The 19,556-nt window shown below is 36.5% G+C and overlaps 1 protein-coding gene across 4 annotated transcripts in view; it reads left to right on the top strand.

Annotated features, from left to right (window-relative positions):
- ZNF292 (zinc finger protein 292) overlaps positions 1-19,556 on the top strand; it is a 95,610-nt gene that overhangs the window by 52,846 nt on the left and 23,208 nt on the right. For 2 of the 4 annotated variants that reach the window (XM_061427883.1, XM_061427882.1), the window contains exons 3-4: positions 25-103; positions 2,358-2,493. In XM_061427883.1, coding sequence (XP_061283867.1) covers positions 25-103; positions 2,358-2,493 — 215 coding nt within the window. Of the gene's footprint in view, positions 1-22; positions 104-2,357; positions 2,494-19,556 lie in introns of those variants that run through there. The other 2 variants (XM_061427884.1, XM_061427886.1) reach the window with 2 other exon arrangements.

Raw genomic sequence — 19,556 nt, 5'->3', positions numbered from 1 at the left:
TCCTTACAACTTCTTGTTTTTTAGAAGCTGTGTTGAACTTTTACTGTGTCTGCCTGTTGAATTATCTGATAAGCAGTGGGAGCAATTTCAGACACTGGTGCAGGTGAGACTATTTACCTACTAGATTTAACATAGGTATATCTTCTGGCGATTTTCTTTATTCTGAATAAATTATTTAGTTAAGATTTAAAAGATTTAAGTAATGACAAACATTAATTGCTGTTCTTATAAACGGTGATGACTTGCACATAGTCAGTACTCAAGATGTTTATTAAATGAATATATACATTTAAGTAGATTGATTGAATATTGCACAGTTCTTTAAGATCACATTAGAACTTTGCCACAGCAGTAAAAGAACACAAAAGAAAATGCCCTCATTGTGTTTAGAAACAGTTTAATTGCTGAAAATTGTGGTGTGCTTTATAAGAATTTAACATATCTCATTTAATCCTTATGAAAACTTTGTGGGGGTAGGTATATTTTTCCCATTTTAAAGGTGAGGAAACTGAGGCTCAATTCTACAGTATTTATTGGCCCATACTTATACAGCTAATATCAGAGTAGTAATTTGAACCAAGATTCTTTATTCCATAGCCCATACTTTTTCTCCTATATCTGAAAACACATGCTTTATTTCTTTTACTTAGTGCTGTTATTCTACTTATAAAAGTACTACATAGTTTAGCACTTAGTTGTTTTGGAGTATTTCAAGAATATTAAATTTTGTTTAAGCACTAGATTGTGCTGGATATATTATAGCTTCGAGTAAATTTTGATTAATTGGTTAGTTTAAAAGAATGTTCCTGCCAGCTAATCTCAGAAAGTATAGTTGTCTCTCTATTCCTCTAGCCAGAGTTCTTAAAATACCTTTTGGCCTTATGTTTTTCCATAGAAGAAATATAAAAGTAGATTAGTCTCAGATTTTAGAAGCATGTGAAATAAACTATAGTTAGGCAGAAAAGTCAACTTTTCTATTTTAATATTAAATATTAAAATCTATGTCAAGTGCAAAATTCTTGAAGATAGGGGTCATGTCTTTATACCGTAGGATTTCACATAGTATTTTACACATAGAGATACTTAATAACTGTTGGAAGTGTCTTGTCCTGTTTGTCACATTGCAACTAACTTTTTGATCATGCAGTTTCTACTTCAGCATATCAATAACTTGTGTCTCAGGTTTTTTCCCCAGCAAGTGGTTATTTTTAGGTAAATGATTGTTTCAGAACTATTTTCATAGTTTGGTACTCACATACACTCTACCACAGAATTAATTAAGTAGATAGTTTATATGCAAATATAATACTGAATTCCTCATACTAATTTTATTGTTTGTCAGCATAAGGTAAACTTTGAAACTTTCCTTTTTGAAACAGTAGCACTACTTGATACTTTTTCATGTGGATTAATGAGAAGGAAATAACTAAATCCCAGTATGGTAGCTCTCAGCAGTTGCTCAAAAAAAAAAAAAATCTTAAGGCACTTGAACTTGTTTTGGTGAGATTTTTATGGTTTTGAGGAATAGATTTTTAATACAAATACAGCATGAGCTTTAAGAGTTTCCATGATACTTTGCTTTCATTTCAGAGCTTCTTTGGGCTTATTTTATACTGGCTTAACTACATTTATTTTATTTTGCTTGTGTTTTAACTAAACATTTCTCTACCCCACTAGAGGATAAGCCCCAGAAACGCAGGGACTAGTTGCTCTCTTCCCTGGTACTTTGCCCACAGAAATTCTCAGTAAACATTTTCTGAATTGAATTAAAATTGTTGGTCTTTTGTGGCCTGAAAAATATGCCAGTTGCACGAACACTTTAAAACAAGTAAGCAAGGTTCAGTGTCAGCTTTAATAGGATATTGCTAAGACTATGCAGTCTTACAGATGTATGAAAAGTCATACATTTAGTTGTTTCCCTAAGTCCATTTTATTGAAATAACGTGTATATAAGTTGTCATTTAGCCTTTGATGTAATTTGTCATCTGTTAATGGTAGAAGTTTTTTGGAAAATTTTTTTTACTAACAGAGGATATAAAATGTATAAGGTCTTTCATGGTATGGATATTCTGATAGCTTCCTCGAGAAATAACTTTGCTGTTGGTTTAGATCTTGGGGGAAAAATAATATGAACTTATTTCTAGAAATATATTTTATTTATTTAAAATTTATAATTAGTATAATTCTTATTTTTGAGATTCATCTTAAAAATCAGAAGGATGCAGCACTTTGTAATGTGACATGAAAATTTTAAGTTAAGTCTTATTTTTCAAAAGTTTAGTATTATATTTAAAGGCTGATAAGCTTGCTTTTGAAAATCTGTTGTAATTCTTTGGATGTTTATTTAATATTTATAGGTAGCTCATGAAAAGCTGATGGAGAATGGCAGCTGTGAATTGCATTTTTTAGCTACTCTAGCTCAAGAGACTGGGGTGTGGAAAAACCCGGTACTGTGCACTATTCTTTCCCAGGAACCATTGGATAAGGATAAAGGTAAATTTTCTAGAGAGAAGAGAGAAAGAAAAAAGAATCATTAGACTAGAGAAAATAAGTACTTAAAATTGTTTTGATATAATCCCAGAATATTCCAAGAAGGACCATTTTGTTTAAGTTTTATATGAGGTACTTGAGGCCCTTCACTTTTTTTTTTAATTGGGGGAAGATGTATTTACAGGATTATGTAATCTTAGGGTAACAGAGAAACTCTTTTTTTTCCTCAACATTATTTTATCCGAGGAATTCCCTCTGTAACATCTGACAGGTGGCAATCTAGCTTATACTTGATAACTTATTTGACAGATGGAGAAGCAAAAGTAGGGTAGTGAAATGATTTTTCTCAAAATAGATAAGAAATTAATGCTAGTAACTCTAAAGTCTTGTGCCTCTAAGATTAGTACTCTTTCTTAAACAGTTTTTTTTTTCCTCAGACTTATTTTATCCTGCTTTGTTATTATTATATGGGCTTAGGCAATAAAGATCCCAGTTAAACTGACAGGTATCCTACTAGATAGATGGCTAAACCACTAATATGTATAACACTTAATGTTCAGAGTTCAAAAACTGTATGTGCTGTGAAGAAGAGCACATATTATTATCTTTGGTATTTTCTTGAGATTATTTAGGAAAGTGCTCAGATTTCCCAAGGTATTTAACTAGAGAAATAAATAAGCTTCTTCCATTGTCGCTTTTCGTGTTGGTTGATGGCAAAGCTTAGGCATTTTGCTATGTGATAGCAATTTCTGATTTAGAAAGGAGTAAACTCATCATTTGTTAACTCTTCTGGTACTTTGATATTTACCAAAAGACTTCTCAGCTAATCTCCAAACTTCTCATCAAGCTGATTGTTCCTACCTGACTCCTCTCTTAATATTTACCCAGCTTTCTGGATAGTTTTAGCAGTGTTATCTGTTTCTTGGCTTTCACTGCAAGTTTATTTGTATTACTGCCCTTTGTGTATTTCCCCAGATTAGTTACATTAGAGGTCTCTTAGACCTTAGAGAAATAGATCCTCATTATTTAAAATAATAAGAACAACATTTAAAGGTTGAGAGTCTTAGGGGCTTTTTGCCTTTGGTGTATTATTTTTTATCCCCAGTATATTACCACCACTGTGTTTTTATTTCTATAATTAAATTCTACTTTTTACTCTTCTCAGCTTTAGAAATATTGGATAGAATATATTAATAATAATACCAAATTACATTATATAGTTATTGCAGTTTGAAATGTGCTTTTAATCTTCACAATGATCCTATGGAAAAATGGGATCTTTTTTTGTCCCTGTTTCACAGGTGAGAAAATACAGGCTCAGAAAGATTAGTTGTCTTTTCTGTATCACACTGCCAGTGATGTGAAGTAGAGCTGGGAATCGAAGTGAGGTCCCCAGCTCTGTCCTTTTTATATTATGCCATGTTGCACCCAGCCTAATAAAATAAAATCACACCTAGCTTAAATAAAGATTTAACTCCTTTTTTCTGTTGTCAGCTTCTGAAGAGCATCTTTGCCAAACTCTCACATTATGCTGATGCAGAAAAATAGAACCTTTACCTTAGCAGAGATTTAAAATTTACCTTAAAAGAATATGTGCTCAGTATGTGCTCAGTGTCCTTTTTTGTTTCAATGTGCCTAACATTGTTTCTGTTAACAAATGTCTTTGCCCATCTCTGTGCCACTTTATTTCATGATCCTCACCTGGCATAGCTACTGGAATAATTTGGGCTATAAAGCAAAAGGAGTTTCTACAGTAACAGATAGACTGTAGGTAGCCAGATTTTAATATGACTCGTGAAGTAACCAGAGGGATGTTATATGACTGAGAGACTGTGCAGCTATAATCTTTATTTGGCCCTGTTATTTAGCCTACTTCTTTGACGGAAGTTACTCTGTGGGTAATCACATAGACTTGAACTATATGTTGAAGTAATTAACATTTTACACATATACACTAATTTATTTACATTTTCAAATTGGGCAATTGTACAGCATGTGGAACTTTCAGCTTTTTATATGATATATCCAAACCCTTGGTTTAACCTATACTGGCCTATGGCAAGTTTGATAAGAGCTAGAGCTCTGCCAGCAATAGGTACACTGTAATAGGCTATGTTCATTAGTTTGTTGATAGCAAAGCGTTTGAAGTTTTGATGTAGTATTTGAACAGTGGATAATCGACTTAATTCTGATTTATTTTAAATAACTAATTTTTATTGACTAATTTTAGAACTAAAATTTAGTTTTATTGACTAAATTTAGAACCACAAAGCCAGGTGGCTCAGTGGTGAAGAATCCACCTGCAGTGCAGGAGATCTGGGTTTGATTTCTGGTTCGGGAAGATGCCCTAAAAGGGAATGGCAACCCACTCCAGTATTCTTGCCTGGAGAATCCCAGGGACAGAGGAGCCTGGCAGTCTGTAGTTCATGGGATCGCAAAGCATTGGTCGTGACAACACACATGCAAAGCCCAGCTAAAACCAACAAATGTTCTTTGATTTAGGGATTGAGGGTGTATGGGACTCAATTAAAAATGCTGGTTTCCCTTTAAGGTTTTAGCATCTTAGAATAATGTAACTCTGATATTTAAACAGTGTAATTAAGTTGATGGCCTTTGAATATCACAGGAACTTTAGGCTTACATGTTACTTGTGCCTTCCTTTAGTTATCATCTAAGAATTGGAAAGGCGCTGAATAATCATTTATCTTTTACTCAATTTTAACTCCCTTCTAAGACATTACTCACTGGTAAAATGAATGGGCCTTTGCTTGAATACTCATAGAGAATGGTAACTATGTAATTCACTCCATTTATAGCTGCTATTAGATAATCTTTATTGTGTAAATTGTGAAAAACTATGTACTTAAGAGTTGCTGTCTTGGATCTAGTGCTACCCATAAGGCCATGCATACCTAACAAAGTACAAATCCCTCTAAAGGGACTAAAAGCTATCCTGGTGTGTCCTGATTTTAAGTCTACAATCATGATTTCTGACTTCAGTGCATTTTGTTTTTTGTTCATGTGTAATTCTCGAAACTTAACATGAACCCCGAATATGATCTGGCTGGCATTTTTATACATAGTATTTTGGCATACAAAGTATTCCTTTTTTTCTTTTTTTAAATTTCACTGTGTTAAATCCATTCTGCCTCTGCAGCTTGTCCATATTATGTTACATCTTGGTTTTGTTAGTTCAAGGGTTTTGTCTTTCCAAGTTTAAGCAGATATTATTAGCATACAGTATGTTGGCATCCAGGTTCTTGATAATGACCATTAAAAAGGTCATACTCAAACACCTAGCCCCTGGAATACTTATAGACATTTTCTTGTTTCCTTTTAGTCTTTTAGCCAGTGCCCTTTTGATTATGGTTGTTTCATCACATATGCCTGTTTCCTTGTGTCTGGTCCATGGCTTTCCTTTTTGTCTATAGTGACACTATGATGAAAGACCACAAGAGGTATTTGGCTAGAGTTTTATTAAGTAAGATTATTTACTATTGAGGTTAGTCTGACATTAATGTTTTAAAAAATATTTTTGTTTATTTATTTGACTGCGTCTGGTCTTAGTTGTAGTGCACAGAATGTTCATTGCATCATGTGAGATCTTTTACTGCTGCTCATGGGCTCTAGTTGTGGCACAAGGGCTCCAGAGCGCGTGGACTCAGTAGTTGTGGCACAAGGGCTCCAGAGCATGTGGGCTCAGTAGTTGTGGTACAGGGGCTTAGTTGCTCCATGGCATGTGATATCTTAGTTCCCCAAAAGAAGACTGAACCCATGTCCTCTGCATTGCAAGGTGGATTCTCAAACACTGGGCCACCAGGGAAGTCCCTGACCTAATCATATTTTAAATGAACTATTTTATAATAGTTTTCTAAATACTCCACACCAGTTTTCCCAACTGTTGGTATGTATATATTTATTAATTATATATGTTAATATAGTATATCATTAGTATGATCTGTTTGTCACAATTAATAAACCAGTATCAATACTTTGCTATTAACTAAAGTCTATACCTTATTCAGATTTCCCTGGTTTTTACCTGTTGTCTTCCTTCTGTTCTAGGATTCCATCTAGGATATCACATTACATTTAGTCATCATGTCTGCTTAGGTTCCTCTTGGCTATGATAGTATTTTCAGACTTTGCTTGTTTTTGATGATCTTGGCAGTTTTGAAGAGTATTATAGGATTTCCCTCAGTTTGGATCTGTCTGATGTTGCTCACGTGATTAGTACTTGGCTTATGGGTTTAGGGGAGGAAGATCACTGAGGTACAGTGCCATGGTCATCATACGAAAGGTACCTGTAACCAACATGACTTCCTCACTGTTGGTATTAACCTTGGTCACCTGGCTGAATGTGTTTTTCACATTCAGTGAAATTACTGTGAAATTACTCTTTTTCCACCTTTCCATGCTGTACTCTTTGAAAAGAAGTTACCTTATGCAGCCCACACTTAGGAGTTGGAGAGTTAAGCTCTACCTCCTTGAGGAGGCAGTATCTACACAGATTGTTTGGAGTTCTCCACAGCAATCTGTCTTTTCTTTTTTAAAGATTACTGATGTTTTGGCTGTGGTAGGTCTTCGTTATATGTGCTGCCGAAGCAAGCACTGTGGCAGGTCTTAATTACTGCCCTCGGGGTTTCTCTTAGTTACGGTGAGTGGGGGCTACTGTTTGTGTGTGAGCTTCTCATTCCTGTGGCTTCTCTTGTTGCAGACACTGGTTCTAGGCTTGCCGGCTTCAGTAGTTGCAGTGCCTGGGCTCAGTAGTTGTGGCACCTGGACTTAATTGTGGGATCTTCCCAGACCAGGGATCGAACTGGAATTGGTTGCATTGCAAGGCAAATTCTTAACCACTGTACCACCAAGGAAACCCGAAATCTGTCTTTTCTACCTTATCTATTTGTTTAATTAATATGGACTCAACTGATATTTACTTTATGCTTTAGTGATAATACAACACTATTTTGTTGATCAAATTGTTCAGCTTTGGCCACTGGGAACTCTTCAAGTTAACTTCTCTGTCCCTTTGACATAGCCCCATGGTTGTGGGTTATGTTTTTGTTTGAGTACTTCCTTGTTTTTTGTTTCTACAAGATGCTCTATGTTTATTCTGTGTATTTCTTGCCCCAATCCTATAATCAGCTGTTTCTCCAAGGAACCTTAGTTCCTTTCAGTGGAGAATAGTGTTAGGAACCAAGCCCTGGTAACTGGTTGTGCTCGTTGCTACTGAGGTGTCATTGCCTCCAGGAACTCTCAGCAGACAGAGTAAAAAAATATATGTAGGTATAATTAATCTGTGTGTGCACACATATTTATAAATGTTTGTATATGTAACCAGTTGTATCTATATTACACTAAATGTGAGAGTTTATACAGATGTCTCCAACTCTAATCTATAGCACCTGGATCATTCTGACCTTCTCTTCTTATCTATAACCTCTCATTTCAAAAGAATGTCATATAATTGGAATTATACAATATGTAGCGTTTTCAGACTTCTTTTACCGTAGACCATCCTATATTGCTTAATCATCCATATATTACTACTTACTTACTCCTAGTGTATGTATAGTGATTTCAGAATTGATAACCTGTATCCCTGTGGAAAACAACTTTTATCAGTGTACACAGTGCCTTTTTCCATATTTGTACTGACTCCTCTTATCCCAAGTTAGGTGAGCAGCCCATTCTCCCATCTCTTTCAGTGAAGTTCTTTCATTACATTTATAAGACAGAATCTTTTGCCATATTCTACAGTCTCTCCTGGGCTTCGCAACCTCCTAAATCATATTTTCAAATTTGCCTACCATTGGAGTCCTTCTTCATGCCCTAAAGTTGTTTGGGTTTTGACCAATGCATATTATCATGTATCCTCCATTATAGTATCATACAGGATAGTTTCGTTGCCCTAAAAAAGATTAACTGTGCTTCACCTGTTCAACCCTCTCCTGAACGATGACAATTACTTATCCACGTTTATAGACTTTTCAGTCTACCTTCATTCATTTAACAATATGCATGTAACATTTATCTATGTATTAGAGTGACTTAATAGCTCATTCAAAAAAAAGTTGCTGAATTATATTCCATTGTAAGAATCTACCACAGTTTGTTTATCCATTCACTTCTTAAAAGACATCTTGTTTTCTACCAGTTTTTGGCATTAATGAGTATAACTGCTATAAATATTTGCATACAAGTTTTTTGGATAAATTTTCAGATCAGTTGGGTAAATACCTAGGAGAAAGATTGCTTATATGGTAAGAGTATATTTTGCTTTGTGAGAAGCTGCCAACCTATACCATTCTGCATGCTGTTCTAGATTCTCACTGGTAGTTACTTTTATCTATTTGGGCAATTTTAGCCATTCTAATATATGTGTGTCATGATATCCCATTACTTTAATTTGTGTTTCTGCACAGACAGATGATACTGAACATCTTTTTACATGAATATTTGCCATCTGTATATCTTCTTGGGAGAAGGATCTGTTTATATCTTTTGCTTTTTTTAAAATTTTTTACTGGTGTATAGTTGATTTACAATGTTGTGTTAGTTTCTGCTGTACAGGAAAGTAAATCATTCATACATATACATATAGCCACCGTTTTTAGCTTCTGTTCCCATGTAGGTCATTACAGAGTATTGAGTAGAGTTCCCTGTGCTATACAGTAGGTTCTTTTTAACTTATCTATTTTATGTATAGTAAAGTATATATGTCTATCCCAATCTCCCACTTTATCTGCCCGTCTTTCCCCCTTGGTAACTGTAAGTTTGTCTTCTAATCTGTGACTATTCCAGTTTTGTGAATAGGTTTATTTGTACTCTATTTTTTTAGATTCCACATATAAGCGATATCATGATGTTTGTCTTTCTCTGACTTATTCAGTATGACAATCTCTAGGTCATTCACTGTTCCCTTTAGTTGTTATAGTTTGATATAGGTCCTTTAGCAGATAGGAGCTTGGCAAATATTTTCATTTACTCTGTGACTTGTTTTTCTTTACAGTGCCTTGCAGAGGGCAGAAGTTCTAAATTTTAATTAAGTCCAACTTATTTTTTTTTTCTTTCATGGATTGTGCTTTTGTTGTTTTGTCTAAAAATAATCACCAAACCAAATATCATATAGATTTGTCTCCTCTTATCTCCTGGACCCTGGAGAAGGAAACGGCACCCCACTCCAGTGTTCCTGCCTGGAAAACCCCATGGACAGAGGAGCCTGGTAGGCTACAGTCCATAGAGTTGCGAAGAGTCAGACACGACTGAGCGACTTCACTTTACTTTATCTCCTGGATGTATCATATTAATAGTTTTGCGTTATATATTTTGGTCTGTGATACATTTTGAGATAATTTTTGTAGAAGTGCAACCTAATTTATGTTTAGTGAATCTTTCTTGGTTCTTGACAGTCACTTTTTTTTCCTGAACACTCACAAGTCATATTTCTAATGTATTAATTTTAAGAATCTTCAGTTCAGTCGCTCAGTCATGTCCGACTCTTTGCGACCCCATGAATCACAGCACACCAGGCCTCCCTGTCCATCACCAACTCCCAGAGTTCACTCAAACTCACGTCCATCGAGTCGGTGATGCCATCCAGCCATCTCATCCTCTGTCGTCCCCTTTTCCTCCTGCCCTCAATCCCTCCCAGCATCAGAGTCTTTTCCAATGAGTCAACTCTTTGCATGAGGTGGCCAAAGTACTGGAGTTTCCGCTTTTAGCATCATTCCTTCAAAAGAAATCCCAGGGTTGATCTCCTTCAGAATGGGCTGGTTGGATCTCCTTGCAGTCCAAGGGACTCTCAAGAGTCTTCTCCAACACCACAGTTCAAAAGCATCAATTCTTCAGCGCTCAGCTTTCTTCACCGTCTCTCACATCCATACATGACCAGAGGAAAAACCATAGCCTTGACTAGACGGACCTTTGTTGGCAAAGTAATGTCTCTGCTTTTCAATATGCTATCTAGGTTGGTCATAACTTTTCTTCCAAGGAGTAAGCGTCTTTTAATTTCATGTCTGCAGTCACCATCTGCAGTGATTTTGGAGCCCCAAAAAATAAAGTCTGACACTGTTTCCACTGTTTCCCCATCTATTTCCCATGATGTGATGGGACCAGATGCCATGATCTTCGTTTTCTGAATGTTGAGCTTTAAGCCAACTTTTTCACTCTCCACTTTCACTTTTATCAAGAGCCTTTTGAGTTCCTCTTCACTTTCTGCCATAAGGGTGGTGTCATCTGCATATCTGAGGTTATTGATATTTCTCCCGGCAATCTTGATTGCAGCTTGTGCTTCTTCCAGCCCAGAGTTTTTCATGATGTACTCTGTATATAAGTTAAAGCAGGGTGACAATATACAGCCTTGACGTAAGACTCTTAGCAATATATTTATTCCTCTAGTCTACAGTTTGCAAAATGTACCTCAGGTCCCATTTTGAAAATTATATTTTCCCACCTGTTTCCATTTGCTCCATTGTTCTATCTTTTTCAATCTAAAGGTTGTTATCAGACCCACCATTCTCTCTATCATCATAAATAATGAATAATCAAACCCAAGGAGCAGAGACCCTTCTCAAGAAGTTACCCACTTCCACCAATTTGATTATATTCATCTTATTTGGCATGCTTGTTGTTTAGTTGCTATGTTGTTTCTGACACTTTTTCGACCCCATGGACTATACCCTTCCAGGTGCCTCTGTCCATGGGATTTCCCTGGCAAGAATACTAGAGTGAGTTGCCATTTACTTTTCTAGGAGATTGCATCGCAAGCAGATTCTTTACCACTGAGCCACCAGGGCAGTCCAGTTGGTAAGCTAGGGGTCATCTTTTTAATAACAGTTTGCATGGTGTATGCATCCTTGGTCCTGAACCTGCTGTTTTTTCTTTTTTTGTATATGTCATTATTGTAAAATCTAAACTTTGAAAGAGCTCCCTACTAACAGTTACACTGAATTCCTTCAGCCCTTTCCCTTCTATTTTGGAATAATTTGCAGTTGCATAAATTGTGTTTTTATTCAGCTTGCCAGTTCTTTCTTGAATCCTAAGCCCTGGGGTTCATTTTTTGTTTTTTGAACTCCTTGGTTTTCAAAGGAAATTTCTAAAGCTTAAGATTTTCCATAGTACTTATAAGTCCTTCAGAGCTTTGTGAGAAAATAAGTCTTTATTTCAGTAATAAACTTTACATTTTAAAATAAACAGGAAAAACATGCTGCTTGGTTTACCAGATATTAGCATATCTACGATGTAATAATATTTTAAAGGAAGAGATGGGAGGAGAGAACAGATGAAATGAGGCCAGATCTGATTACATGCAGCTGAATTTGTTTTCAGATAGAAATCTCTAGTTCTTCTACTTGTTGAAACTTTTCCTGTATATTTTATGGGCCTATGTGTATCTTCACCTGTATTCTATGTATAGAATACCAAAATGGGTGATTCTGAAACCTACACTTAAATATGTTGACAGTTTTTTTGAGTGTTAAAACATTTCTTATACAAAATCACTAAAAAGAACATCTTGTAGATTATACATTAAGTAAGCTTAAGAAATACAGTTCTCCTAACATTTCTATTTGGTTATCCTTTTTTTTTTTTTTTTTTAGTTAAAAAATTTTTTTTGCTTTCTCTCTCTTTGGCTCTTACTGACCTTGTCTTGTTATAAAAAACAAATAAATGGAATATTTTGAATTTTATTTTTAAAAATCACTGCTAAATTAGATTGCCCTCTTTAGGTTTTACTTAGATCATTGAGGATCAGTGACTCTGAATAGAATTAAGCTAATGGAATTTAACGGCAGTAAAACTGTAGAAGTGTTCACTTTCCCATTTCAGACTGATGTTTTATTTTGCATTTTGTTAACCTTAATTATATTCTACTGTTACATAACTAGATATATGGTGACCACCAAGATTTTATTTTTACTAGTAATGATTTAAAACATAAACTTACTGGCTTTTCTAAACATCCTAGAAAAAGTCATTGTTTCTGTTCTAATGAGTCTGATTTCATTATCATGTTACATGGATAAAGACGTGAGAATTTAATTAAATGTAATAGTAATAATTAAATCTTACTCCACAAGAAAATTTTATGGTTACATACTTACTTTTGTTGTTGTTGTTCAGTTGCTAAGTTGTGTCTGACTCTTTGCAGCCCCATGGACTGTAGCACGCCAGGCTCCTCTGTCTTCCACTATCTCCCAGAGACTTACTAGATTCATCTATAACATGGAATTTTTAAAATTTATATAAATTCTATTTTACATCAATCATGTCAAAAATCAGTTACGATCATAAAGTTTCAGGCTTAATGACAAAGCAGGTGGTTTAAGCAATTCTGAAATCTTCAGTGAAAATGCTGTGTCTTGAAATTTAGCTTATTCTCCCAGGAAAGGGTGAGAGGTTGGGTGAAGGAAGTGTTAAGCTTTTATTAAATTTCTGAATTTGAATTTTTTGAACTAATGCTGAATTGATTTTTTCATTGCATTTTTTTCTTGTGGTAAAAACGCAGAATTTAATCATTTTTAAGTGTATAGTTGGAGAAGGCAATGGCACCCCACTCCAGTACTCTTGCCTGGAAAATCTCATGAACGGGGGAGCCTGGTGGGCTGCAGTCCATGGGGTCGCGAAGCGTCGGACACGACTGAGCGACTTCACTTTCACTTTTCACTTTCATGCATTGGAGAAGGAAATGGCAACCCACTCCAGTGTTCTTGCCTGGAGAATCCCAGGGACGGGGGAGCCTGGTGGGCTGCAGTCCATGGGGTCACGAAGAGTTGGACACGACTGAGCGACTTCACTTCAGTAAGTGTTTGGTAGTGTTTTGTATGTTCATACTGTTTTGAAACATATCTGCAGAACTTTTTTAATCTTACAAAAAGATTTTATCACTTGCAAGAGTGATTTTAAACAATAGCTCCCTCCTTTTCCCATACTCCACTCCCAGTCCCTGGTTAGTCAACATTCTGCTTTTTGTTTCTATGACTTTGACTACTTTACATACCTCATATAAGTGTAATCATACTACATATTTACCTTTTTTTGACTGGCTTATTTCATTTAACATAATGTCCTCCAAATACAACTGTTGTTAGCATGTGACAGAATTTCCTTCTGTTTTAAAGGTGAATAATACTACATTATATGTATGTGGCACATTTATTTATCAGTTCACCTGTTGATGGACATCTGGATTACTTCTACCTCCTGGCCCTTGTGAGTAGTGCTGCTGTGAACACAGGAGTCAGATGTCTCCTTGAGACCCTCCTTGACTTCTTTTGTGGCATCCAAAAGTGGGATAGCTGCACCACATGGTAGTTCTGTTTCTGATTTTTTGAGGAACTTCTAGACTGTTTTCCTTAGAGGTTGTATCATTTTATAGTGCTATCAATAGGACACAAAGGTTACAGTTCCTCTACATCTTCAACCAACATTTATTTTCTCTTTTTGTTTTGTTGTTGTGTTTTTGAAAATAGCCATTCTGAGACAGGTGTGAAGTGATATCTCATTATTTTCATTTGGATTATTTGATTGTTGTTGAGTTATAGGAGTTCTTTATATATTCTGAACATTAACCTCTTATCACATATGTAATTTGCAAATATTCTCTCCCATTGTGTAAGTTGCCTTTTTACTCTGTTGATTCTGTCCTTTGATGTAGGAAGTTAACTTTGATGTAGTCTTATTTTTTTGTTGTTGTTCTTGGCTAACCCTTGGTATCATGTCTAATAAATCATTGCCAAGTCCAGTTCTTGAAGCTTTTCCCCATTGTTTTCTTCTAGAAATTTTATAGTTTTGGGTGTTATATTTAGGTCTTTAATTCATTTCAGATTGTTTTCTTATATGGTATAAGGGTTTAATTTTAATCTTTTGCATGTGGATATCCAGTTTACCTAGCACCATTTGTTGAAGAGACTATCATTTCCTCTTGAGTGGTCTTGCCACCTGGTTGAAGATTATCTGATCATTTAGTGATGGTTTATTTCTGAGCTTTTTCTATTCTGTTGCATTGCCTATATTCCTTTTATGCCACTTTTGATTGTTTTGTAGTCCATTTGAAGTGAGGAAGTGTGAGACCTCCACCTTTGTTCTTTTTCAAAATTGTTTTGGCTGTTTGGGATTCCTTGAGATTGCATATTAGTTTTAGGGTCAATTTTTCTATCTCTTCAAAATAGCCATTCCAGTTTTGTTGGGATTACATTGAATCCATAGCTTGCTTTAGGTTATTGGACATCTTAACCACATTAAGTCTTCAAATCCATGAACATGAGGTTCCCTTGCATTTCCCTGTGTCGTCTTTAATTTCTTTCAGTAATGTTTAATTTCTTTCAGAGCTTCCCTGGTGGCTCAGACAGTAAAGAATCTGCCTGCAGTGTGGAAGACCTGGGTTCAGTTCCTGGGTCGGTAAGATCCCTGGAGAAGGTAATGGCTACCCACTCCAGTATTCTTACCTGGAGAATTCCATGGACATAGGAGTCTGGTGAGCTGTAGTTCATAGGGTCGCAAAGAGTCGAACATAACTGAGCAACATGAATTCAAATTCATTCAGATTAGCTGTTTGCTTCCCAGGTGGCACTGCTGCTGCTAAGTCACTTCAATCATGTCCGACTCTGTGCGACCCCAGAGATGGCAGCCCACCAGGCTCCCCGTCCCTGGGATTCTCCAGGCAAGAACACTGGAGTGAGCTACCATTTCCTTCTCCAGGTGGCACTAGTGGTAAAGAACCCCCCTGCCAATGCAGGAGACGAAAGAGACTCGGGTTCAATCCCTGGGTTGGGAAGATTCCCTGGAGGAGGGCGTGGCAACCCATTGCAGTATTCTTGCCTGGAGAAGGCCATGGACAGAGAAGCCTGACAGGCTACACTCCATGGAGTTGCAAAGAGTTGGAAACGCCTGAAGCGACTTGGCACACACCCAGTGTTTATAGGTTTCACTGTATAAGTATTGCACTCTCTTGGTCAGGTCTGCTAAGTACTTTATTCTTTTTGTTGCTATTATAAATGGAATTGTTTTCTGAATTACCTTTTCAGTTTGTTCATCGTTAGCGTATAGAAATGAGTCTTGTTTTTGTGTTCTGATTTTGATATCCTGCAACTTCACTAAATTTATTTAGTGCGTGTGTGTATGTAATCTTGAGGATTTTCTACCTATAAGATGATGCCATCTGCATTCAGATGATGATATTTCTTCCTTTTTATTTTAGATGCCTTTTACTTCTTGCCCAAATGCTGAATCGATTTTAAGAGAAAATAAATTTTTTTAATGGAATAGGTGATGCAGATTCATGAAGGTTATGATGGGAATTTTGGAATTTATCATTTGAACACAAAGGGAAACCACTTGGAGATTTTAACTGGGAAAGGAGAGTTGCATATGTTCTTCAGAGGTGCAGGGAAAAAAAGCATCCTGAGTCCTAGTGGAGATGTGTTAGAAAGACTAGCAGAATGCAACAGAGTGGTCTGGGAGATTAACAGTTTGAGCTGAGAGAAGAGGGTGAATGGTAGCTGTGTAGGTGGAGAAAAATGAATGGGAGTATGGATGTGAGAGTTGGACTGTGAAGAAAGCTGAGCACCGAAGAATTGATGCTTTTGAACTGTGGTGTTGAGAAGACTCTTGAGAGTCCCTTGGACTGCAAGGAGATCGAACCAGTCCATTCTAAAGGAGATCAGCGGAAGGAATGATGCTAAAGCTGAAACTCCAGTACTTTGGCCACCTCATGCGAAGAGTTGAGTCATTGGAAAAGATTCTGATGCTGGGAGGGATTGGGGGCAGGAGGAAAAGGGGACGACAGAGGATGAAATGGCTGGGAGACTCTATGGACTCGAGTTTGAGTGAACTCCAGGAGATGGTGATGGACAGGGAGGCCTGGCGTGCTGCGATTCATGGGGTCACAAAATGTCGAACGTGACTGAGCGACTGAACTGAACTGAACTGAAGTATTTGGGAGTTGGAAGTGACAGGATCATATGGTGGATTGTAGGTTAGGATAAGGAGGAACAAGGCAGAAGAGGAAAGTTTTCATACCACCTTTTAGTTCTCTTTAGTTTTATAACACATATTGTGGCATACATATTTTTGTATGCAGAGTTTGAGATGATTGTGAAAGAGCTAGCTGGAGACGCTGCAAGGGGAATTATGTGCAAATCTGAATGTGGAGATAGACACTCAGTGAATAGATTTGACTCCACTTTGGGGGGAATCCAGGACCTAGTCCTGGGTACATGGTCAGTTAATATTTATATAAAGATTTATCACAAATATTCAACTTACATATTGTAATAGTTTAAAAATTAATTATCTTTCATGTTTTTCTTTTTACTATTATGTAAGTGGCATTTTATGGAAAGAAAGCCATTATTACTTTAATTGAACTGACAGTATCACTCATTTACATTGCCATTGTAGGTCATCCAGATCTCTTGATAGGGTTGAGTGTAGTAAAACCTGCTTTTTCCTCCCAAGGATGTAAATACACAGGACATAAATAAAAAGGCTACCCAAGTAAAATTCAATGTATTTTATGGTTTTCTGGGATAGGGGTGGGGAAAGCAGGGTCAGATCAGATCAGATCAGTCGCTCAATCGTGTCTGACTCCTTGCGACTCCATGAATCGCAGCACGCCAGGCCTCCCTGTCCATCACCAACTCCCGGAGTTCACTCAGACTCACGTCCATCGAGTCAGTGATGCCATTCTGGCCATCTCATCCTCTGTCGTCCCCTTTTCCTCCTGTCCCCAATCCCTCCCAGCATCAGGGTCTTTTCCAGTGAATCAACTCTTAGCATGAGGTGGCCAAAGTACTGGAGTTTCAGCTTTAGCATCATTCCTTCCAAAGAAATCCCAGGGCTGATCTCCTTCAGAATGGACTGGTTGGATCTCCTTGCAGTCCAAGGGACTCTCAAGAGTCTTCTTCAACACCACAGTTCAAAAGCATCAATTCTTCGGCGCTCAGCCTTCTTCACAGTCCAACTCTCACATCCATATATGACCACAGGAAAAACCATAGCCTTGACTAGACGGACCTTTGTTGGCAATCTGCTTTTGAATATGCTATCTAAGTTGGTCATAACTTTCCTTCCAAGGAGTAAGCGTCTTTTAATTTCATGGCTGCAGTCACCATCTGTAGTGATTTTGAAGCCTAGAAAAATAAAGTCTGACACTGTTTCCACTGTTTCCCCATCTGCAGGGTAGGGAGTGAAATTTGATGTGACTAGCTACTTAAGAATAAAGATAAAGCTTTTTTCAAGAGTCTGATAATCTTTGATGTGCTGTTATAACTTTGTAAGGAAAACAGGTCCTGGAGTGGAAAGAAATAGAGAAACATATAGAAGAATGAGGGAAGGAAAGCAGGTAAAAGGAAAATGGAGAAGGAGAAGGGGGAACGTGGGGAGTGAGTTTCCCTCCCCTAAGGGGGAGGTTCTGAATAGAGGTTAAATGTAATCTACTTTTGATCCATTTGAACTGTGAGCTTCAGAATACATAATTACTTTCCTCTGAAAACAAATGCTACTTCACAGCTCTCTTACTTAAAGTGCTATTCTAACAAGTAGTAGGCACACTAGCTAAAGAATTTACTTTTTCTCATTGCATCACTATGTTAAGGTGGAAGTTTGCAAGACTGGGCTGCTTCTGGTCCCGGTTCTATTGTTAACTGGTTTTATGACCCTAGGAAGTCATTTGCCTTCTGTGAGCCTCAGTTTACTCATCTGCCAAATGATGGAGCTGGATAAAATGATCTATAAAGCTCCTTGTGCTCAAATAGTCTGTATTTCTTGGAAATCTGTTTTGCGCTAAGTGTGGCAATGGTTTCCCATTGTTTAAAAACACACACACAAGTATGTTTTTGAAATATATAGTAACATATTCTACTCTACTTGAGTTAGTACAGAAACTATTTTGTATAATTTGTCATTCTAACTACATGCTGCTCTTTGAGATTTTAGGGACTGTTTGAAATTCTATTAAGATTATCATTAGTTTCATTTAAAAGTTGCCACCTTTAAATAATTTCTTTGCTATGATCTTCAGAGTTCGCTGAGTATGAGTTTTTCTGGGAGTATGTGAAATAATTACCAGGCTTTTTACCACTAGTGTTTCCTGGAACCTCAGGCTGTTTCTTAAAGTCCATAACTTATAGCCAGAATAACTTTTTAAAAAAACTCTTATTTCCTTATGTTTTCATTGAAAATCTTTACAGATTTTGCTTTGGCTATTGAGTTAAACTATGAAAAGATATTTGCAGTGTAATTGTCCTAACAGAATTGTGTGATATTGAAAAGAAAAGTAATGCCCTATGTATGTCAGACATACCATCAGAGGTACCAGAGGGTTATACGGATAGTGTTATTTATCTGTGTTTAGTCTTTATACTTTTTTTTTTTTTTTGGTGTAGTTTAATGTGTAAAGAATAGAGAGTAGCAGGAATAAGGTCTAGACTTCAAGAAAAGGATGAAATTTGGGATCTTGTATTATTAAATTACTTATATGCTCATGGTTTTAATACTGAGGAGCTTTGATCATACTATTTTATAGAAGAATATTTTCACAGTGGAGTACAGTTAGAGCTAAAGTTACTAAATGGTAGCAAAGGATATTTACTATCCTTTGCTACCATTTAGTAGCAGAGAAAGTAGAGAGGAAGAACATCTTTTATTTTCCATGTTCTAACCCACAAATTACTTCCTAGACATGTTTTCCAGTCCTTTCACAAGTTGAGAAATCTTGTGTTTTATTTATAGGGCATATAAAATTTTATCACTTGAAAGCCTTCCAAAGGTTGTCGGCTAGCCGTCACCAAGTAAATTTTTAAGCACCATTTTCATCCTGGTAAAGAAAACTTAGGGAAAAGTTTAAATTTGTGTTTGTTAAATTTTAAAATCTCCTTCACAAATTAGAAAAAAAGTTAAATTCTTCCTTGTAGTTCATCAGACAAGCACTCAGAAATCCAAAGTTTGAACAGAATGAATATTTATTATACATTAGTGGGTCTTACGGAGAAGGCAGTGGCACCCCACTCCAGTACTCTTGCCTGGAAAATCCCATGGATGGAGGAGCCTTGGTAGGCTACAGT

Source organism: Bos javanicus, chromosome 9, assembly GCF_032452875.1.
Source record: "Bos javanicus breed banteng chromosome 9, ARS-OSU_banteng_1.0, whole genome shotgun sequence".
NCBI lineage: Eukaryota > Metazoa > Chordata > Mammalia > Artiodactyla > Bovidae > Bos > Bos javanicus.
This window is presented reverse-complemented; position numbering and strand designations above follow the sequence as displayed.